Raw genomic sequence first — 24,200 nt, forward strand, 5'->3', positions numbered from 1 at the left:
TAGGCTATGGAGGGCTGAAGGCCAACTCTATGAGAGTGGGTGATGTCTCCTATGCTTCAAGCTTAGCTTGATTTTGAGTGAGTATTCACATGGGCATCCCTTAATAGGTATTTTGATCATATAAAATGAACGATAATAAAATAATAATAGCCAAACCCAACTTAATCTCTTGGTCCTAAATTATTGAATCAAGAATAACTAGATGCCTCAAAACCCCTATATAGCTGATTCAAATGTGCAAGAATAACCCACATGAGATAGATTCATTTGAAGCTCTCTTAATGATAAATCCTTGGTTATGATGCAAGAATATGGATGTACAGACTACTCCTACTCCTATATTAATTTATGTTTTGATTTGTTGGTGTGAGATTGGTGAATGGTTTAAGATCAGTGCCTACTATTGGGCAACAAAGTCACAGAGCATTGAGAAGGAACAAACTGAAATGAAAAAAACATAAGGTTATGTATTTGCATAAACAAAGATCATGAAATTTAAGAACAAAACATACTCAGTAATCCACAACATTACTATATAGATTTATGTACAAAATGAGATTGTAACAATACTTGTAATGTTTTTGAGAATGTTGTTACATTCCTTTGATCCAATATTATACTCATGCCAACAAATGTGACAAAGGAAAATGCATGGCTGCAACCAAGAAATCTTCCCGAACATACACCTAATGCCTCAGAGACATTCTGTAATAGAGCCCACTTGCAAGATTAATCTTCTTTGATTTTGATGGCTTGTACCCACGAAATGACTTGGACTTGGTGTTAATCGATGTCGTACAATTTCCTTGGTGTTTGGTGACCACCATAGAACAAACCTTCCTTTTGAAAAATGATCCAAAATATAATGGTAGCCAGGTGAAACCCTATCGCTACATTGTCTACTTTTTCAAAATGCATGACCATGGACCAATTTCGCCCAAAATGGATGTTGTAGATGGAAGGAAAAGAGTGCACTTACTTTCAGTAGTTGGGCAAAATAACGTCATGAATGCTGGTGGGTCAAGTAGGTAGAAGAGATGCATGCAACTTTAATACATTAGCAACAATCAGTGCAAGGAGTCTTGGGAAGTTGTTGGTGGTTTCACCTCTAGCAAGATCTGTTGGCACTTTGGGTGGTTCCAAGAACCAATGAAAGTGCTGACGCCTCACTTTCCTTTTGTCTTCCCCTTTTCCCTCCTTAGTATCTTCTTGCACTCTGTCGGGGGTTCGATGGGACCCGAGAATCAATGGTTCTTGATTCCTATGGAACCTCTAAGCATCTTCCAACATTTTCTTAGATGATTTTGGATTTTGAGTTTAAGTAATTGACTAAGGGCGTGGGGTGAACATAGTCAAGAACACATTTTGACATGATAACCCTCATGGAAATTTCTCAAATAGGTTATTGATGAGGGATCATACTTGACATGAACACAAAAGGAAGGGATTCAAGCAAAAAGGATCACACAAAAGGAAGGGACTCAAGAAAAAGGACAACAAAAAATGGGCTCCCAACAGGTGATACCAAGAGTTTAGCCTATGGAAGATCACATGAACCATCAACAACAAGTACTTTTAGGACTAAAGGAGGATTTGACCATGCCACAAAATTGAATGAAACAACAGGCTGACCAACATTGTAGTGAAAGAAGTTTTAAGTAGGTGATTCGGTTTTCTTGAGATTGCAACCTTATAAGCAAATGTCCTTGAAAGCAACAAACAAAGAATAACAAGAAGTCAACAAAATATTATGGTCCATACCGGATTTCACAGAAGATTGGTTGTGTAGCCTACAAGCTTGAGTTACCTTCCACAATAAATATACATCTAGTTTTTCATGTTTGTTGATTAAATAAGGTGATTGGTTGTCAAGTCCTTGCACAAACATTGTTACTAGTGCTAGATGAAGGGAGAATTATTTTGGATCTAGAGTTAATTCTCCAAACATGCATAAAGAATTTGAGTACTAGGACAGCGAGTATCTCATTTAGTGGAAGAATTTGATGGCTGAAGATGCCATGTGGGAAGATGAAGATTTTGTACACAATCATCCACAATTGATGACTATCAAGGGCAATGCTTCTTTGAAGAGGGGGTCATGCTACACCCTTAACCCAACAACTCTATCAGGATGTGTAGCCAACTTGTGAATAATGTAATCAATTAATAAGTCTTATTTAGGTATTCAAGTCAGCCTAGGTGATATAATTTGGTATCCAGGTCAGCTTGGGTGATATTGAAGGCATAAAGTAGAATATATATAGGAGATAGTGAGTGTTATTTGATATTCATATAGAAAAGTATGTTCTTATTAGAGACTTTTGGAGGTTTGCCCCCTCAAAGTGGCCTAGTATTCCCAAGTATTTTCAACATATTTCCCATTTTTTCTTTTTCTTTAGTGCAAGTTGTCTCATGACATAAATGGATAATTCTTTGTTAATTATTTCCTTCGACATGTAAACAAAGCAACTAATCTGCCTTCCCAAACTGTCTAGAATAGCTTCTTTTGAAGGGGTGAATGCAAAATCTTATCGAGAAGGATAGTTCCATTAGCAATTCCTCTCAGCAAAAGAGAGGGGACCAACCTCTAAGATATAGTCCCAAGTTTTTGGAAAACCTTGAGCTCCCTGGAAAAAATTGTTTGTTTGTCACACTCTAGATTGTTTGTTTGTTTGTTTGTCACACTCTAGATTGTTCCTTGAAAGAAACCTTCTGCTTGAAATTGTATCTTTGGTCTCAGACAAGACATTCATTTTTGCCCCATCCATTTTTTTAGTTCCTCTACTTTGAGCTCATTTCTTATTAATTTATAGATTAGGGAACATTCAAAATGATTATAGGTTGCTTGATCTCGTAACCTATTTGGAATTTGGATTATTGAGATCTCTTGGGAAGCCATGACCATTGATGTCCCTGATCCAAATCTTCAACTTTTTTTTCTCCACGAACTCAGGTCCTCTAGATTGAAAAGTGATTGTGTTAGCTCCTCTTGCTCACCTTTTCTGGAATGGAATTTGGACAATATCCTCTAGGCCTTGGTCTCCTTGTGCTTCTTGCTTCACTCTTTTCTCTTTTCAACCCTTGAGATCCTCAATCTCTACCTCCTCTATGTGTACTGCTTGCTGCTTACTCCTGTGTTGCTACCTTGGTTGCCATTTCCTGGTTGGCTCCTGGTCTCAGAAGTCAGCTTCAACGTATCCCTTATTTGTATAAATAAATATTCACATATGTAATACATGTAATATAAGGTTCCTTGCAAGGCATGTTTTAAAGTTTTATCTAATGAACATGAAATATTTGTTTTGTTTCTTAGAGCCTGTATATGTGCCTAATGTTTTATATCTAATTTTAATTAGTCATTGTCCATATTTGTCTATATACTCTTCTATCAAATTTCAATTTTAGAGGGGAAAAGATGGAACATTAGCTCTCAAAGGATTTAAGAAATTACTTTTGTTATGTCTAAATTTAATTATTCATTGTCTATATGTGTATATACTGTTTTATCAAACTTCAATTTTAAAGGGGGAATTGTAGCATTAGCTCCATGTGAGGATTTAAGAAATGGGCATTCTCACATAACAAGGGCTGATTTTGTAGTTTTTGTTTTCTGGCTGCCACAGCTTTTTATCAAGTAAAAAAATGAATTCTAGGTTTTAGATTGCAAAGTCTAGCTTTTGTATCACTTAATCCTTCAAATTTTAAATTGAATGATGTTTCTGACAGTTTATTTTTTTTCAGGACATTCTGAAAATCTTTCCTGATCCTTTTCAAGTAATATGGACACACTTCAGAGTTTTCCTTTTAAAATTGGACAAGATGCTGAATCAAAGTCCCATACAGATGGCTATCGGGGAGCTTGGTTTCGTTGTAAGGTAGCATGTTCACACATCCCAAATCGGCCATTTTTGTTGACCAAGAATTTTAGCTTACAATTTTTTGTTTGACCAAATTTTTTGTTTGTAATGCTGATTCTCTGTTTTCTGCATCTTTATTCAAATGATTAAAAACATTTTTATTTAAAAATTAAGCTTCTTGTTTCTCTTTGTTCTATAAGATAGTGATTCAATATTTGGTACTAGTAGTGTCTCAATCATTCCATACTTTTTGAGGATACCTGAACACCTATGGTTTAATGTATGGAGTTCGATTGCATCACTTGTGGCTTTGAATTGTAACGGCTCGCAAACAGTCTAGAAAATGATGCCACTCATGGCTTCATACAAAGTTTAGCTCTCACATGTCAATGATTAAGGAATCCACTCACAATATCATGGTTTCAGGGACAACAAATATTTTCTCAAATTTTGGAAACAGCAAGAGAATGGCTATTAAACTGACTTAAACAAACTAAAAGCAATGGACTGTGGAAACTAAAGTTATTTGTCCTAGTAACTTCCCAAATGGAACCACGAAAAAACATGTTGCAGCATCAGCGCAAGTTTGGCATGGCAGTGTAACTTTATGCATTCTTTAGAGACTCAGAGGTGTCTTTCCCACCCTGTAAATCTGTGTGATTCATTAAAGAACACCTTAAAGCTCTCTGGTGTTGTCTTCTTGAAGTTGAGTATGATCCTTTGGAGCATTGTTGGAGCATCACGTAACCTAGATACCAGTTTCAACAACAAAGGTCATCTTCAATTTATCTTCCTCTGCAATTTTTATTTGATTACACCAATAGGCCATTGAATAGTGATACATCTCATACCATGCCACTTCCTCAAATACTAAGATGGTAAATGGTCTGGGCAAGTGGTCCTTCAAGGTTACTGTGTTCACTGTTCAAGCTTCAAAATCCACTCAAATTCAAAACTTTCCATATCATTTTTGAGATTGATGATTATTGGTGATAACTTGTCACTGTTATTCATATTTCACCCTTCATAAATTTGCGCCCGCGACATCTTATTGATCTCTGCTTCTACCTTTATTGTGTACTTAGCATTCATTTGATATGGCCTCATTTGCATAGGTTCATCTTGTTGCGCTTGAATCATGGAATGCCCTTCAAATCTTTATATGTCCCTGTGAATACATCCTTACAGTCAAGGAAAAATCTGAAAGCAGCAGCTTTCAATATTGTCCTTGCATCTCCTTCATGAATGATACACAGGATCTAACCCATCCCAAAATTCACTTTCATTGTTTTAGGACCAACATACCAAATTTACTTCATGCTAGGAAATGAATTTGTTGCAACATATCTATTTTAAACTCTCATAAATCAAACATTTTGTTTTGTAAGATGCAAACTTCTGTTTTTAGACAGAGCTCTAATTGGAACATGTCTGATCTTCCACTATCCTTATTTTTCTCTAGCTTGTGTGTTTTGCACATCAATGGTTCTACCTACTTTGGATTTCTATGTCTTTACATAACGAGAAAGAAATAAAATTGCAATTTCTCATATGCTAGTCAACAACCTGCCATCCAAGTGTTGCTCATCTATGGAGCATTGCTCAGAGTGTTGAATTCCATCTGTAGGGTCTATAACTTTTTCATTGGACTGAGCATCTTCCTTCAAGTGAAATGACATGGTCTCTTGATGTACTACTTGAATGTTCATCGCTATATAGAATTTCTTCCTTTTTGTTGTATAATCATTACTTTCTTTGTCATGCTTAGCTGCAAGCTAGCTTTATCCATCCACAACTATGCTGAGAAGGCATCATAAGCTGGTTTTAGTAGAGATAGCAGCATGAAGAAAATGTAGGACATCTTCCTATTTGTTTGTGTTGTGCAGCGAAAATCCTAGGGGTTGGATGTCAAATTGAATCAGCATTGACATGGAATGTAGGTAGCCACGATGTTGGTTTATGCAATCTTCTCTAGGTGCTCTTAGGGATCATTTGAGTCCCTTGGCCAGAATCTACAACTTCTTTTGTGAGTGCTCACCATAGGATATCTATTTTAGCTAAAATAGAGTCATAATCTTAATCACCACCTTTGACCTCTCAAATTGTGCTACTTGTGTAATGTATAGAGATAGATGTTGTACAGTATTCTTTTTTTTCGATAAGTTAAAGATATTTTATTGACTATGGAAAATATAGCATATACAATCAGTAAGTATTACTAGTATCTCGACAGCCATACTGGCCAACAATATAGACCAATAAACCCCGTCCAATCCAAAAACCCATTCACATATGCTCCGAGCCACCGCATGGTTAACCAATTTCATTACATAGTACAAAAAGGCTCAACAAACATAGAGAGCCATAGAGAGCCATAGAGACAAAACCCAGTACCACACCATTTACAACCAGACCTGACACGACAAACTGAAAATATGGCAATCCAAAAACCCTAAAACAAAATTCACAGTATTTGCTTGAAGGTGGGTAGTACACTGGACCTTCTCTTGACATTAAATGCACACACTGTGACCAGGAATGAGAGAAAAAGAGGAGAATAAACAAAATGAGCTCAATAAAGATGCTCATATACAAAATTTAAACCAAAAACCAATATTCTTTACCCAGGGCTTCAATCCTTCTGCCTCGGTATGCCCTTATAGTAGTTCGCCTTCAAAAATTTCAATTTCTTTCTCATAGGGGCCAACCTTGTCTCCACTTGCTTCACATTCTCTTGCTCCCATTGTGCGATGTAATCTTTCAAAAAGTTCCAACCAATATAGGTTTCCTCCACTCGTTCTTCTTTGTTACAACCAACTCTCCATATTAGAAAGGATTGGTATGTGGGCTCCGACTCCGCAGTGTCCACCCATTTACTAATCTAAGTCTTGAAGCCTTTTCCCGGGGTGGCATCTAAATAAGTTCCTCCATGCCCCCGCTCCATTCACCTCGCACCACTGCCATCATAATCCACCTTGTGGTGTCCCTACTATCCAATTCCAAACACCATGCCATCAGCTGTGAGATTACATCCATGTTGGTTCGATATCCGAATTCAGAATTGATATATTCATCTCCCAACACCAGTCGAATTATTTGAAATAGCATTTGGTCGTCAAATGCGAAAAGGTTTCACATCTGCACCTTCATAATCCTCCCTCTAAAGGCGAGTAGTTGCTTGGCTGACCACAGAGAAAAATTGGCCTCCATTTCATCTCTGCCGCTCAACTTTCCTTCTTAGTTAATCCCTCTTTTCAAGATGGTTTTGTAAACAAATGTCACCACTTCCATATAAACTCCCTCACATGGATTACCACCTCATTGTCAGGCTTGCCATAAATTCAAATGAGACTCTTGTCCCATTAACTTGAACGCCGTACCTCAAAATCGCTTGTATCCAGATTTCGAAGATCACACCACCAAAGGGAATGTTACTGCCCGTTATCTTGCTCGCCCACTTGGCAATGACATCCGCCATTGTGTTGCCACCTCGTCTCATGGGAAATTTTAAATTCTTTTAAACAATTTAACTTTCCTTTGATAATATTAATAAGTTTGTTTAATTTTCAATTGGGAGCTTCCCCTCTCTAAATGGCATTGATAATTGCGAATCACCTTCAAAATGTGCTTTGGGTGTCTGTAAGATTTTTGCCAGTTTGATGGCCAACAATGCTGCATTTCCTTCTGCATTAGTGTTTGTCCATCCATAAGTCTTTATGCCCCAATCGCTAGAATGTTGCTCCATTCATCCTGCCCTACACATCTAGTACTTGAAGAACCCAAATTACCTCTTGATGCTTTATCAAAATTGAATTTTATCCACCCCTCTAGTGGTTTCGCCCATAGAAGCAAAACTTTGGAAAAAATCACGATTGGTCGCAATTTGTTGAGACATGGACCAGCTAGGACTTGAACCTAGGACCTTCCATACGTTGCTGGAGTGCTCTACCACTGAGCTACTAGCCCCTCTTGGACCAGTCCATCGTCGGTCCGGGCGTGGCTTATTTCCAACACCAACACCCCCCTTAAGCCACACCTCTCTTGTGCTTGGGGCTCCTAGCCTTGACCTGGCTCTGATACCATGTTGAGACATGGACCAGCTAGGACTCGAACCTAGGACCTTCCATACGTTGCTGGAGTGCTCTACCACTGAGCTATTGGCCCCTCTTGGACCAGTCCATCGTCGGTCCGGGTGTGGCTTATTTCCAACACCAACACGATTAATTGTTAATCGCCAACATTGTCGATCTTTTCCCCAAAAAATTGTGTTAAAATCGGTCAAAGTGTTCAACGATTTTAATGGCATATAATCGTATAAAAATCGAGGGATTAATCGTTGGAAAACGCTTGCATGGGAAAGGAAGTTTGCGAAAACCCTAGACGCCTGTCAAACACAAAAAAACATGCAAAAAAAATGTAAATGCATCACACGATGTCTTTTGATCATTAGCGATGACGTGTTGGTTAGCAATGGCATGGAGGAAGAAGGGTTTGGAGGTTGGGTTAAGATTTGAAGAGATTAGAAATTATCGCTGTTGAAAGAGGTTTTTTCAGTCTACGGAAACAAACGGGTATTTTGAAAATATTTGCCATTAATTTTTTTTTTCTATTTATCATAATTTCTTTTTATCAAAAATTAGTTTTTTTAATTAAATTTGTGTATGAAAAATATAAATGATTTTATTATTATCAATTAAAAATTTATATACTTTTTAATTTATTTAATTTTTTATTATTATCTTTTATAGAATCACAAAAAAATAGTTTTGTTATTTTGATTAAAAATTAGCTTTTTTAATAGAACTTGTGTATGAAAAATATAAATGATCTTTATTAATACTAATTAATTTTTTAAAATTTTTAAATTCATATAATGTTTTTAATTATTATCTTTCATAGAATTGCATAAAAATTAATAAATAAACCTATTGTTTTGGTTAAAAATTATTTTTGTTAATAAAACCTGAGTATAAAAAATAGAAACGATTTTATTAATATTTATTTAAAATTCATATATATTTTTAATTTATTTTATATTTTTTATTATTATCTTTCATAAAATTGCATAAAAAAAAACTTGTTTTTGTGTCTTTTATAACAAAAAATAGTATTGAATATTTATTTTTTAGCTTCAATAGATTCAATTTATTTTATTATAGCAAAAAATAGTATTTAATATTATTTTTATTGTAAATAAAAAAAATATTATTTAATAATAATATTTTTTATAGGAATATTTGTATAGAAAACCTAATGTCTTCATAAACATTACAAAACCTGAAACTTCGTTCTATGGTGTCTTCATAACTGTTAATTGAATATAGAATTAGTTAAACATTCTTTATACTTTAACTTTCCCTAATGCTTATGATATCTCTATTTTATTTGCTTACAATATCTCTATACTATGGAAATGTCCTAAAATATTAAAAAGGGTAAATTTTTACTGTTTTTATACAATTTTTTATGTTTTTTTGTAAATCCGATTTTCCCGATTTTTTCAAAAAACCTTATACTTTTGGTTTGCCGATTAATTCCCCAAACGATTAATGCTAGTAACTTTCGTAGTAGGATTAACCCTAGAAAGCCCATTAACGGGCCATTGTGTATTGTATTCTTATCTTTATTGGAATGATGGTCTTCTTTATGTGTTTGATAATTGCTTATGCAATGGATGACTTGTTCTCTCACTTAGACTCAGTGCCTCTTTTGTCACATGGGACTCTTTAGGATGGCTGATTCAAATGGGTCCCTTGCATTTGGAAGTTTTTTCTTTTGACCATAAGCTATAGGGAGTATGTTTACTCATCTATCTAGACATGCAATTACTTAAGCACAGTAAACTAGTTTATACATTCATGAGTAACTCATATGAGAATAAAAAATATATAACATTTCTTTTATTCATTTAAAGCTTCAGCGCTCTTATACAAAAATGGGGAAGGTAATGGTTATCCAACAACATGGTCCCTTTTCCTGACTATTGAACTAGTATATAAACTTGTTGATGGTTGGTAAGGAAATCCAACCGTCTACAACTACCCAAAACTACTTCAATTAGTTGATGAGACATAACCATTCTTGTTGACTAACTGAAATAGCAATATAGCTAATATCTAATATATGTTTTATTATATCTACTCAGCCCTCCCAAAAGAAAAGTTGTCTTCTAGAGAGTAGAAAGTAGACAAAACTATCACTGAGGGGTTGGGCGAGGAGATGCCCTTGGTATTGTAGACACTAAAGGGGAAAGAGTTGATTGTTGAGAAGTACGTATGCACAATTTGTAGAATTTATTTATTCTTTGTTTCAAATGGTGAGCTGCCATTAGTTCCCATTCGTGAGAAGTGTTAACCATTTGTACAGCCTCCTGTTGTGATGTTTTCACACATTGCCCCATTCCAAATGGGGACCTCCTACTTTTTAGGTCCTCTTGGTCTTTTGGCTGTGGTTTGTTGGGTCTTTTCGTGGTAGTCTTGTTAGTCTCCTCGCTTTGCAAGTGTTTGGGGGTTAGTTTGATCAAGTCTGCAACTCGTTTGAGCAAATTTGGTTAAGTTTGGACCTTGTTTTGTCCTTTAGACTTGAATTTGAGGCATTTCCTGTAGGGTTTTGGAAAAACTGAATGTTGAATGGGAATCAAGGCCCTTTAAGGAACCTACCCGTGAAATTTGAGTGAATTATGAGCAAATTTCTATTTTTAGAAAGTTCCTATTTTTTAGGGATTTCACTGCCTCCCAAATTGGTTTAATTTTGCCAAAAATTAAACTTACCATTTTTAGTAATTTCTATTTGTAGTAAGTTTCTATTTTTAGTAAGTGTCTTTGCGTCTTGTTTTGCCCTAATCTTAACATTTTGAAAACACTTACTATTTTGGGAAGGTCTATTTTTGACAGGTTCTTCACAGGCAAACACTGAAGACTGAACATTCTTGAAGAATCGTCTAAATCTGGAAAGTTTGAAAAGGCAGGCTAATCGATCAAAAAATCGCTGTGGAACTCATTCCGAAAGTGGAAAGCATTGAAAAATCTTAAGTCTGGTAGGCAAGAAAATCCACTTCAGTCCAAGATGGCATCCCAATAGAAAGTGCAAAAATGGCCAAGTTTGGAGAAAAGCCAATCAAGAATCCTTACCATGACAAGGCAACATGCAAATCTGGAAGTGGGCTCCAAATTGAGAGTGTGGAGGAATTTTCCTCCACACTTTATTTTCCTTCATCATGCCAAAATTCCGCCCAAGTTGGCAATTGGGCGCGAAAATGAGGGTTTCCTCCACACCCAAAATTCCTCCACGACATGGAAAATCCGCCCAATCAAGTGCTTGGGCGCCAAAGCTAGTGTGTCATGGAAAAATCCAAAGCATGGAAAATTTCTTCACCTAGGTGAAATGGTGCCCAAGTCAGAGGTTGGGCGCCAAAATGATTGTCATGGAAAGTTTAAAAAATGCCAAATTCCTTGACCAAGTGAAAATAGCATCCAAGTCAGGAATAGAGCGCCAAAATCAAGAAGGCATGGAAAATAAGAAAATGGAGAATTCCTTGACCAAGTGAAAATAGTGCCCAAGTGTGGTATAGAGTGCCAAAATCAAGATGTCAAGGAAAAGCTTGAAAAGTTGAAATTTTGTCCATGACGAGGATTCCATGCCCAATACAAAAGATGAAAATTTTCCAAGGCAAAGAAGAAATTGGAGGTCAAGGATAGATTGAAAAACAAAATTCCCCTCGAGGAAAAATTTGAAAAATCCTCTTTTAGGCATCAAAATTCATCCGAATTTCAAAAATTCTTCAAAATCGGCTAAGTGAGAATTTTCTCTCTACTGGACCTTGGAACTCAAATTTGGAAATAATTCCTAAAAAATAGGAGATGTGAAAAATTGGTCAAAAAGTTCCTACGGACATGATGAATTCAAAGAGCACAACAATTCCTTCTTCAAGGAACAAATTTTCAGAATTTCTTCTCCAATTCCAAAATGTGCCCAATTTTGGAAGCAAGATGTAAAAATCAAGGTTCAGGAAGAAAGGTTCAAAATTAAAAAAAAATTCCTTTCTCAGGGAAGAATTGCACCCAAGAAGTAGAAATTCTTGGAAAGTGAAAAAATTAACTAAGTGTTGGAAATTCCTTCCTTCACGACATTATTCTTGGAAAAGGTGAAAAAATGACTAAGTGTTGGAAATTCCTTTCTTCGGGACATAATTCTTGGAAAATGTGAAAATTTGGCTAAAAGTGTTGGAAATTCCCTCCTTTAGGACATAATTCTAGGAAACGTGAAAAATTGACTGTGTTGGAAATTCCTTCCTTCAAGACGGAATTCCAAGCAAGGAAGAAATCACACCCAAGGATGAATTGAAGATACAATTTCTAAGGCAAGGAAGAAATCCCCTTGGGAAAATTTTTGAAAAATCCATTTTTAGGCATAAAAAATCATCCGAATTTCAAAATGATGATAGATTTGGATTCGTTAGGGAGTTTTCTCTCTCTTGGACCTTGGAATCCTAAATTTGGAAAATCCCTAAAAAATAGGAGATATGCAAAACTGATGGAAAAGCTTCCCCGAAACAAGGAAAATTTAAAACTTCAAGAAAATTCTTTTGAGGTAAAGTTTTCTCTCTCCAAGGGTTTCTTGCCAAGTGGCAGCCGGGTCAATGCATGATGAATTAATGGAGCATCTTTTGCAAGCAACCATCACAAGCGTAGGTGATGGTGCATTTATGGCATGATGGGGCAGTTTTGGATGGATGAATCTTTATTGCACAATTTGTGATCTTTTGCATGAGGGTGCATTCATTGCATAGTGGGCACTTTTTTGAATGTAATGGTTAATTAATGCTTTATGGGTGCCATTTTTGGCAAGATTGTAATTAGTTGTATACGGGCATAATGGGCATTTATTGTTGATTCCCACCTTGTTGCATCATGTGTGGGGAAATCTTTCAAGGAAAACCCTAATTAGGGTTTTGCATGTAGCCAAGGCATGAAGCCTATATAAAGGGGTGACCCCCTCATTTGTAAAACGAAAGGAGAGATTGATTTCAGAGATTGTTACTGTAAGTTTTGAAGCAAACATCATACATTGTTCAATTGTTGGTGTATTTTTGTGTTGCCTTAAGGCTTGCATGGTCTCACTCTCTTCGTTTAGAATAGATTTGCTTTTAAGTTATTAGATGAACGGGATTTGATAGGATTGCTTGTTGTAAAATCTGAGCTCATAGCTTTTGTTTGCAGCTGATCGTTGCCTACTTTGTAAGGTTAGTTTGAGCCTATTTTATGTGTGGACTTAACTTCGATTATCAGGTGGATGCTGTTCGAATTGATGGCATTCATTGGTAATTTGAAAAAATTATCTCACAATCCCTGAAGATTGCATCACCTTCGTGTAGTTGTCCTATGCTGGCAAAGCGAAGTGTGGTTTGATTTTGCACAAGTAATCCTATCTCTTTGTTCTTAGGATTAGATTAGACTTAGCGTAGTTCTCTAAACCCTTCCCTTATTTACTTTCAGCATTATTGCAAATCCAGAAAAGTCCCAAAAAACATTGTTATTCAAAGCTACATCATTCGCATTGAATCCTCGAATTTGCATAAATTGTTCAATCCTTTTCGAGTGAATACGTAAGGCCCCTTGGATTACCAATAAATGCATCAGCCAATTGAGTCACGTCCGTGCATAAAGGAACCTTGGAGTTAGTTGTTTGATCTTTTTTTGCAATCTTAGCATACGACCTAACCTTGATCAAGAGAGAGTAAGGTGATTGTTGGTAACTTTATTTTGTGTTAGATGCTGTCATAAAAAACACGTCAACGCCTCCATGAGTTGAGCTTTTACCTTTTAATTGGCAAGTTGTAGTTCAACAATTTTTGTTTCCTTATCAACAATACACCACAACCTTTTCCAATTCTATGAGCTGGGTATGAACCACACAATTCATCACATATCATCACATTCCTTCATTAAAATCAATGAACTTTAACTAACTGAGAAGTAACAAGAAACCATGCAAAATGTAGAACACAACACAAAAAACCACAATAACTTAACGAAACTTATGTATTGATGTCAATGTAGTCTTGGCAACAATTTTTCCTTTCCTCCTACTCTACTTCTACTGCTAACTATCAATTGCCTACTAACTGTCTATTGATCAACTATTGACCTTTACAAATGAGAAGGGTAGGCCTTTTATAGCTCTTCCATTACACATGAATGGCTTTGATTGATTCTCAAATCAACGACCAATTTTTAACACTAAAACCCTAATTAGGGTTAGTTACAATTAACTCCCTTTTGATCAATAAGATCATTACAATATTTTAGAATTTAGATACATGTACTACATTGAATGTGGATCAATTAGAAAATAGGAGTTGTTACATTGAAGTTTGTGCCTTTCACATGTATAGTTGTTGTCTTGGAATGAGTTAGGTTTAATGAATTTGGACGAGTTGATGTGGCGTAACTTGTTTGAGTTGATGACGACTGGATGTCAACTCCGCATGCACAACTCGTAGATCATCACAAAGAAGTGTCCCACCTTGAGCAATATCTCTTGATACTCAACATTATCAAGCGTGGTGTGATGATCATGGGACATATTCCCAAATTGTATCATCCAGATCAAGCATCTAGATTTGATTAACTCTTCTGAAACTATCAGCTTAAGAGATGCATTCCTTGCTCTTCATTATTTGCCTTCATGATGTCAATGCTTGGTCTTCATGTGTGGTCATAGTTGTATCCTCCACCTGCATTGCCTCTCCTTGTCACAAACTTGCAAACAATTCGCTTGAACTGGACTACTTCCTTGTTGTACTAGCCTTGATTCTTGGATTTTTGAAGGAAATTCAAGATTATTGTAGCATCTCCCCCTTTGTAATGTTCCTCTTCATTTACCATCATTGCTTGTGAATCTCGACCTCTTCATTGCATTGTAAAATCTTACATCATGTTATGGTGTTCCTTCTCTTCATTTACTGCTCCTTGCATCCATCATTCCTTGTGAATCCTTTCCAACATCCACCTTGCTCCTATTTCTTAGATGCATCACCAGAAAAGGGTGAACAAAATGAATAATAGTGGTGATGAAATCTCTATGCTAATGAATTGTAAAAGCAAAGTGTGAGTTTGAAACCATCTTGCAATTGAGTTTAGGATGCTCATGTACCCTTGTATAAGACCTCGGATTTTTCAACCCCCCATGCATGATTTCGGGAATCTAGGCCAGCCATGTAAGAAATCGGAGATTTAACTTCCTCATGTAAGATTTCGGATTTTTCATATACAAATGCACAAAATCGGGTTTTTGAGGGTGTTGTGTAAGATTTTGTGCTTTTGTCCTTGTTGTGCATAAATTGGAATTTCATCTTTGCATGCATAAAAATCAGGTTTTTCAGGTTGATCATGTAAGAATTCGGGATTTGCAAGTGGTTGTGCATGAATTCACATCCTTTCTCTTTGCTTATTGCGAACTTATTTCTGCTATACTAGTCTGATTTAATCTAAATTGCATTTGAATGTCTTGGTTAATGGTTGTTGTCATCTCTCATTTATATGCATTCATAGGACATTTTTCTGTATTAGTAAAGGAAGTCGGCCTTTGTGCATTTGCCTTACACCTTTTGATCATTTTTAAGTCGGCCTGAATCTTTTACCTGAGCACTTACATTTTCTTTGATTTTACTTGCAATTGGGACAGGTCGACCCTAACACACATTGGATCTCACACGCTTTAAATTGCTCCTTCCTTTAAGTCAGCATTCACACCTTGCATAGCATATAAATACTTGGCAAGAATTCATGATCGACATGCATTCAATCTAATTCTGCTCTGCTCTTGCAATTTCGGGATTAGCTGTCTTTTATGAATAAATTCGGGATTTTGGGGCTGTCATGTATGATTTTGTTATGCAAACAATAGTCTCATATCTGCAATTTGATCTCTCCTCTGATTTCGGATCTCTCCTAGGTCTGCTTTGCCACTAATTGAATTGTATTTGAGTGTCGACTGGAATGAGGGATTAGATATCTTCTTTGTAGGTTTCAATGTACATTTGATACCCTAGCTGACCTATCATCCTTTGTTTGTCCTTTTTGAATTAAGGGAGGGAGGTCGACTTGATCTAAATGATTTGAAATTTTAAACTTATCGATTTCCTTCTAAAACTGTCGACTTGCTCAATCTCCTGCCTAGGTGGGATTACATGTATGATATACATAGCTAAAGGTTGACATTTGATGGGGTTCATGTATAGATTCAATGGTCGGATTTTACACAAGTGTATGCATTAAAGAGATTGGAAATTTCAAGACCTTATGCATGAGCTGAGATCGACATTTTCCTTTATCCATGTATTAAAACTAAGGTCAGTTTTCTTATTGTCTATGCACTAATTGCCAAGAAATTAAGGTCGGGTTTTAGCCATGACCATGTATAACAACCACCAAGGTTGAGATTCCATGCTACTCATGCATAACAAGGGCGGACTTAGAGATATGCCTTGCATAGAACGAAGGTTGGAAATAGCTAGGGGTTGTGCAAAGACATGGGTGAAAATTATCATACTTCATATATTGATTGTCCAAGGTCAGGCTTTGGGCAACCTCATGTATAAATTGCCAAAGTCAGATTTTCATCATGCCTATGCACCGCTCGCTAGGTCAGAGTTCTACACATCTCATGCATAAACGTCAAGGGTGGAAATTCGCAACATTCATGTTTTGATTGCAAAGGTAAGGTCAAATTTTTGCCATGTGTGCATTAAGAGAGGAGGCTAGACTTTAAGGATGGTTGTGTATAAACCAAAGGGCAGAATCTCATCATGCTAATGCAATGAAAGAGTTTACAAGGGCAGAAATCCTCTAAGGTTGTGCAACAAATTCCACACAACTCATGCGTTGCAACGGTTAAATTTAATATTTGGTGAAATTCCATCCCAAAAATAATCAAAGCACCTCTTACCTCCTCATGACTCATTCTCAACAACACCTTGCATTCTAACAACTCACATTGACAAGATTTGACAAGATTTTGCAAACCCACCCTTCTCACAAGCAAAAGGCTAAAGACCACGAAACCATCGCCAAGACAAGACAACTAAACTGAAACACCTAAAGTAAGAAACAAAAGAGGGGTCCCTATTTGCAATGGGGTGATGTGTGAAAACGTCACAACAGGTACCTTTGTGGAAGGCTACCCATGAGAGAGGAAGTTTTTAGTGAACTCCTCATTGCACTCACCCTTAATAGAGTGTTAAATCCTTCGAGTAAAAGAAAGGGATAGTGAGTGCCGTCCAACTTCGCAATATCAGCAGCCTCACTCAAGATGTGTGCCATTGGTTCTAAGTCTTCTATATTCTACTTGATGGTTCCTAGTGAATTCCTTTAATATGGTTTGGATGGTTGAATGTGTAGGAGCTAAGATTGTGCTCTGATACCATGTAGAAGTTGATGATCAACCACATGAGCCGAGAATCATATGCAAGCAAAACACCTATCACACAAAAGAGATCAAGCAAAGATTGTATGCTCTATAACAACCAGAGGATTTTGTATTATTGCACAAAAGAATTGAAGATTCAATGTTGGAGGTACAATTACACTTAATGAAATACTTTCTTTATAGAAAGCAAGAGATGCCCTAATCCTAAAATTAGAAGAACTAAAACAATGCAAAGTAGGAGCTAAATTAAGTTCAACTACAAGCTAAAAAAGCTAACTAGAAGTGCCTCTAAGTGAACTTAGACAAAAAAAGCATATCACCTAGATAAAATAAAGCACCTAAGTTTAGCTTAAGTGAAAAAGCAATCAAAAGACCTAATTAATAAATTATTAGATAATTGTCCTAAAATTACTCCAACACCCCTCCTTAAGATTAACTTAGAGATAAGCTAAATAGCTAATGATGAATGCAAAATGCATGCATGAATGAGTCCCAACAACTAAGGTTTGATTAGGTACCCATTTACAAACCAATGCAAAACAATGCAACTCACACCAAGGAGGTCTCTCTAAATGGAGAAAAGGAGAAAAACCATAGGGGAAAAAAGCCCTCTCCAAAAATGAGAGATGCAATGAAATGGAAAAGAGTACTAAATGTGACTAAGATGAAGGACTCCAAGTGGTCTCCCAAGTATAGAATCGGCCACAAAAGTACAATAAATATCCTCCGCATAAGAGAGATAATGAGGATAAGAATCCCCCCAATGTAGAAGTAGCTCTTGTGCCAATGACAAATGCTTGAAGACAAAACATGATACACTGCTTGCAAACAACATGTCTCCCCTTCGGAAGAAACCAATCCACTGGAGATATGAGAAGCCACTCCCATAAACTAGAATATTTAAGAATCCAAATCCTAATATATGATGATGTTTCTGAAAATTGCTCATGTGTCGCCAAGTCCTTGGATGATGAAGATGCCACAAACCAATTAGGTACATGCCCAATCATAATAGGAGGTGACAAACAAGGAACTAATGAAAATTGATTTTGAACAAGCTCCAAAGACAAACATGATGTGACAACAGTGTGCTATGACTATCATCAAATAAGAGAGATAAACCCTCAAATGTGTCCTCCAAATCTGAAATATGAGACTCCACAAACAATGAAGCAATGCCTGTCAAATAGGAATCCCAATCAGGAAGACAAATAGATGAATTATCTTGCTTAACATGACTAAGGGTCTCAATCAATGAAGGTACAACAATTGTCTCTGTTGGTGGAGAAGGAGCAACTTGAGATTTTAATGCACACTCAAGCAAGAGTTGAAAAGCATAATGTGAGAAATGAGGGCACATTTCATGCCTATGCTGATTGCTCCCACAATATTTACATTTACAATCCTTATACATGATTCACTGCTTGAGATAATCTCCAAATTTCTTTTTCGCTGATGTTGGCACAGGTACGACTGTACGGATTTGCGTGCCTCGTAACATGTGCTAATTAAAAAATCACAAATTTTTTACTGATCTTCATTTTTGACAATTTGACAAGTGATTTAGGTGTTTTTGGGCCTTTTGAGCGCGATGGTGATCTCCGTTTTGCACCCAAGTGCCCATATTTTTAAGCTACCCCCAGATTTTGCCTCGATTTACGTGCCCTTGGCCAATTTGACCTAGAATTTCAATTGCTCGGATTCTGATGAAACAATAGTTGATCTTGGGGTTTTTCAACACTTTGGATGTGATGGCAACCTTTATTTGAACCTAAAGTGTACTTAAAATTTACCCCAGGTTGGATCCCTCAAGCATGCACACGAGAACTTGATAGAAAAGGCTTTGATACCATGAAAGAACTTTAGCTCTGATACCATGTAGGAGCTATGATTGTGCTTTGATACCATGTAGAAGTTGACAATCACCCATAGGAGCCAAGAATCATCTGCAAGCAAAACAACTTGTTGTTTTTAGATCAGATTGATAGCAAATAAACAAAACAACACAAAGAGCACGAAGAACACTAGAATACATTGGGAAAACCTTCCTCTTGAAGGTGAAAAACCCAACAATGAAATCTCAGAATATATTAGACAAGATCAAACATGTCTTTACAAGTTTGCTTCAACTCTTGAAGCTATATGCACAAGTTAAATCATCATACATAGCAGTATATGTAAGTTGAACCCAAAATGCAGATGAAGTTCTCCAGTCAGAATGATCTTCTATCTGATTCGCATATGCAGATGAAGTGCTCCAATCAGAGGATGAATTCACATGCTAAATAATGTCTTTGCTTGACTAAGATCGCTGATCCTCAAGTCTGAATTTGCAGATGTCAGAAGAGATTTGCTCTTGACCAAAGTGTGAGTTCGCTAGCCAAGGAGGTAATTCGCTGTCCTAAAGAATTCGCTGATCTGAGTGTGAATTGTTAGAGGTAATCATTGATGAAGTTCATTGAGAATATTCACTCTGTTGATGATAGTTATAATTCGCTGATTGCTTGATTGATTGAATGATGAATGACAATGTTACTTGTATATATATGACTCAACCACCCTTCCATCATGGGTCAACCTTACATGCAATATAGAATAATACAATTTCAATAACCATAATAGGGTCGGCCCTATAGCAAGTAATACAAGTTATATTTTGATTCTTTGCACATCCATTATGACTAAGACTGATAGGCCAATTAGTCATACATATGCTAAGTTGGCCTTAGAAGGAATCCGACCTAGCTACAAACATCAACACTCGCTCTTAGCTAGGGAGGAGTCCTTGATATTTGAGTCACATTGTGACGTCCACCATGACTACTCCCAGAGGGTGGGTCCATCATGGCTACTCCCATGAATGGAAATGCAAATGAACACAACCACCATGGCTACTCCTAGAGGGTGGGTTCATCATGGCTACTCCCACGAATGGAAATGCAAATGAACACAAGTGCCCATCACGGAGTCACTCAACATGATATCATCATCTCATCATGACATTCACCATGGCTACTCCCAAAGAGTGAATAAACACAAGTGCTAAGTCATGACATCCACCATGGCTACTCCCAGAGGGTGGAACAAGGGCTTTCACCTCAAACTTCTCTCGCAGAGAAGAATGCATTAACAAGGGCTTGCACCTCAAACTTCTCTCGCAGAGAAGAATGCATTAACAAGGGCTTGCGCCTCAAACTTCTCTCGCAGAGAAGAATGCATTAACAAGGGTTTGCACCTCAAACTTCTCTTGCAAAGAAGAATGCATTAACCAAATCTTCATGATAATGAGGCTCCCTCTGAAACTGATATCAACCTTCTGACCTTCTTGTCCAAGGTTGCTTCTGATGAAATGTCAGACTCCCTCTGAAGCTGATATCATCCTTTTGACCTCCTCGTCCAAGGTTGCCCCTGATGGAATATCAGGTTCCCTCTGAATGTTAAATCCTCCTCTTTGAAGAAGCGTCTTCAGCTACCAACTCAGTCTCGTGGCAGCAATTATCAAGTTCTTCCTTCCTTGAATGCAATCTCTTATGCTTCTTGGTTCGTCTTGAAAGCATTTAGAGAATTTAATAATCGTTTATAGAACTACACTATGTCGAAGAGAAATATCAATGCTAGAAACATACATGATTCACTATCCTAATGTTATTGCATAAATTAATAACTACATAAAAAATTCATGAACATTAATCAACATGGAATACTTATCTCTTTATTGATTAATCTTAGAACCTTTGTCCACTTCTACTACAGGAGGGATACGATAGGAGCGATGAGGCCGAGCTTTCAGCTCTGGCCGACAATCACTATCAAGATAAATCAGTTTGCAACACCCCCAACAATTATATTGATGTCAGCTCCATTCAAGTCTTCCAAAATCCCCGTGCCAGCTTACACAACTAATTTTCAGACTTTCGGATGATTAAAAAATGCAGTCTTCAGTCCACTTGACTGCCTTTCCTTCTTCTGCACCCAGCTGCCTAGCTCTCTGTAACTTTAACAATGGCTTCAATCTTCATACATAGGATCTCACTGCTTCACACTATTTCCAAAATTTCCAGCAACATCTTTCCTTCTCCAGGGGATACGATAGGGTAGTTTGTCTTAGTCTGACAGCCACATCACTTCCCCGGAAGTATTTCCTTAGTTTGGCTTATTCCTCCTCATATGCGCCAAAACACTAGTGAGTAGCGATTATTCTAAATAAGGAAATATGACCAGTCACGAGATGCCAAAGAAGCCAATTTGTCTCATCTGCAATTAACTTTTCAGAAATTTGTCTTATTAACCTTTTGACAGAGACAATCTCAATATTCGGAAGTATGCAGAACCAAACATGATTCGCTGGACTCGGAGGTCTTGGAAAGCGACACCAGTTAAGTCACACCCACATAAAGGAATCGCTACAAGGCATAGGAGCCAATATTGTGTATGTCCCGGTGTTCCTCCGCTCAAATGAATCTGATCACGATCTTCTCAAACCTGGTTTTGATACCATGTTGTTTTTAGATCAGATTGATAGCAAATAAACAAAACAACACAAAGAACACGAAGAACACCAGAATACCCTGGGAAAACCTTCCTCTTGAAGGTGAAAAACCCAACAATGAAATCTCAGAATATATTAGACAAGATCAAACATGTCTTTACAAGTTCGCTTCAACTCTTGAAGCTATATGCACAAGTTAAATCATCATACACAGCAGTATATGTAAACTGAACCGAACTAGGGTATCAAAATGATCTTCTATCTGATTCGCATATGCAGATGAAGTGCTCCAATCAGAGGATGAATTCGCAGCGCTGAATAATGTCTTTGCTTGACTGAGATCACTGATCCTCAAGTCTGAATTTGCAGATGTCAGAAGAGATTTGCTCTTGACCAAAGTGTGAGTTCGCTAGCCAAGGAGGTAATTCACTGTCCTAAAGAATTCACTGATCTGAGTGTGAATCGCTGGAAGTAATTGTTGATGAAGTTTACTGAGAATATTCGCTCTGCTGCTGATAGTTATAATTCGCTGATTGCTTGATTGATTGAATGATGAATGACAATGTTCCTTGTATATATATGACTCAGCCACCCTTCCATCATGGGTCGGCCTTACATGCAATATGGAATAAAACAATTTCAATAACCATAATAGGGTCGGCCCTATAGCAAGTAATACAAGTTATATTTTGATTCTTTGCACATCTATTATGACCAAGGCCGATAGGCCAATTAGTCATACATATTCTAAGTCGGCCTTAGAAGGATTCCAACCTAGCTACAAACATCAACATAGATATCACACAAAAGAGATCAAACAAAGATTGTATGCTTTATAACAACCAGAGAATTCTGTATTATTGCACAAAGGGATTGAAGGTACACAATATTGGAGGTAAAATTACAACGATGAAAGACTTGCTTTATAGAAAGCAAGAGATGCCCTAATCCTAAAATTATAAGAACTAAAACAATGCAAAGTAGGAGCTAAGTTAAGGTCAATTACAAGCTAAAAAAGCTAACTAGAAGTGCCTCTAAGTGAACTTCAACTAAAAAAGCATAACACCTAGATAAAATAAAGCACCTAAGTTTAGCTTACGTGAAAAAGCAATTAAAGGACCTAATTAATAAATAGTTAGATAATTGTCCTAAAATTAGTCCAATAGAATGGTAATCTCATCATTGCTGCTATGGACTGGGCTATAAGACTGATCATGCGATTATGGCTTCTCATGCAATTGACTTCTACAATTATTCTGGACTTCCTTCGTGCGATGGTGGAAGACTTCCATTTGTCTTAAGAACAGGGAGTGATCGAGGGTTTTGCTTTAATTGCTGTTCAGTTTCCTATGCAGGGTTGAAGGGAGGATACTACATAACTCAGTGGGAGTTCCTAGTAAGTTCAACCATTCATCTTTATGTATCGATGCCCCCTTTGATAGTTCTCCTGGTGTAGTTATTGAAGGAAATTTTGCAAATGTGGTGCCGGAGGGAATTGTAGTCGTTTCAATAATTTCAACCTCCTCATCTTCTTCACTATCACTTTCCTTTATGGGCTTTTATTTTGAAGATAATTTCACTTGTGTATTTTTCCTCTTTCTTATAGTGTTTTTTGCATTCCCCCCTTTCCTTGCCATTACTAGCACACCCAAAGACTACCATCTTAAAATAGATGCCTAAGAAGGATCATGCTTTGTATTTGGTTGAAATTTGCCAATCGCAACTTATGGTATTTGTGTACAATTGCATCAAAAACCATTGCAATTGCATGCTATGTAATGTAAAAGGCTTTGTGTTTCAAAGATAAGAATTCTGTATTCTTATTTATAGTAATTCTGTCTAGTTATATATTTCTCCTTTTCTCAACCCAACCATGTATTTTGCCATCCAAACAACAACATTTGATGCGCTTATTGTTTCCATTATTTTTCTGTTAGTAAGATCTAGTATGCAGTTCCATTCATCATTTGCTAGATAATCTTTTTGCATGCCTCTATTTCCTTAACTCGAGATGTTTGTTTGTTCCTGTTTTGTAAGGTTGTCCTGACAAAGTGTTTGAATGGTTGCTTCTTTTTGACTATGGTTGACAGGAGTTGTGGGTTTCAATATTGAGGTTCCCCAACATGGGACCCAAATAACTGACAAAAATCAGCAAGAGTGTATGTGATACTCATTGTGGAATCCACATATTGCACTATAGATATTTGTTCTTCTCTATTATAATTAGCTACCATGCTTAGCAGGTAAGGCTCAAACACTCGAAAATTAAAATAAGGAACTTGTATGGCATTGTCTATCTAAGTGGATATTATTGCAGTTTTGAGTGGGTGATCTTCAGGATTGTTTGCCCACCACGACTAACATTTTGTAGTTGTCAAACTATCTAAGGTGAGAGATAGAGATTCCGTAGTGTTACTCCCTTTTGT

The 24,200-nt window shown here is 36.8% G+C and overlaps 1 protein-coding gene across 8 annotated transcripts in view; it reads left to right on the forward strand.

Moving 5' to 3' along the window:
• LOC131048618 (uncharacterized) overlaps positions 1-24,200 on the forward strand; it is a 244,342-nt gene that overhangs the window by 34,085 nt on the left and 186,057 nt on the right. For all 8 annotated transcript variants that reach the window (XM_057982650.2, XM_057982646.2, XM_057982647.2 and 5 more), the window contains exon 2: positions 3,742-3,875. In XM_057982650.2, coding sequence (XP_057838633.2) covers positions 3,780-3,875 — 96 coding nt within the window. In that variant the 5' untranslated portion in view covers positions 3,742-3,779. The remainder of the gene's footprint in view (positions 1-3,741; positions 3,876-24,200) is intronic.

The sequence above is a fragment of the Cryptomeria japonica genome, chromosome 9, assembly GCF_030272615.1.
Source record: "Cryptomeria japonica chromosome 9, Sugi_1.0, whole genome shotgun sequence".
Lineage (NCBI taxonomy): Eukaryota > Viridiplantae > Streptophyta > Pinopsida > Cupressales > Cupressaceae > Cryptomeria > Cryptomeria japonica.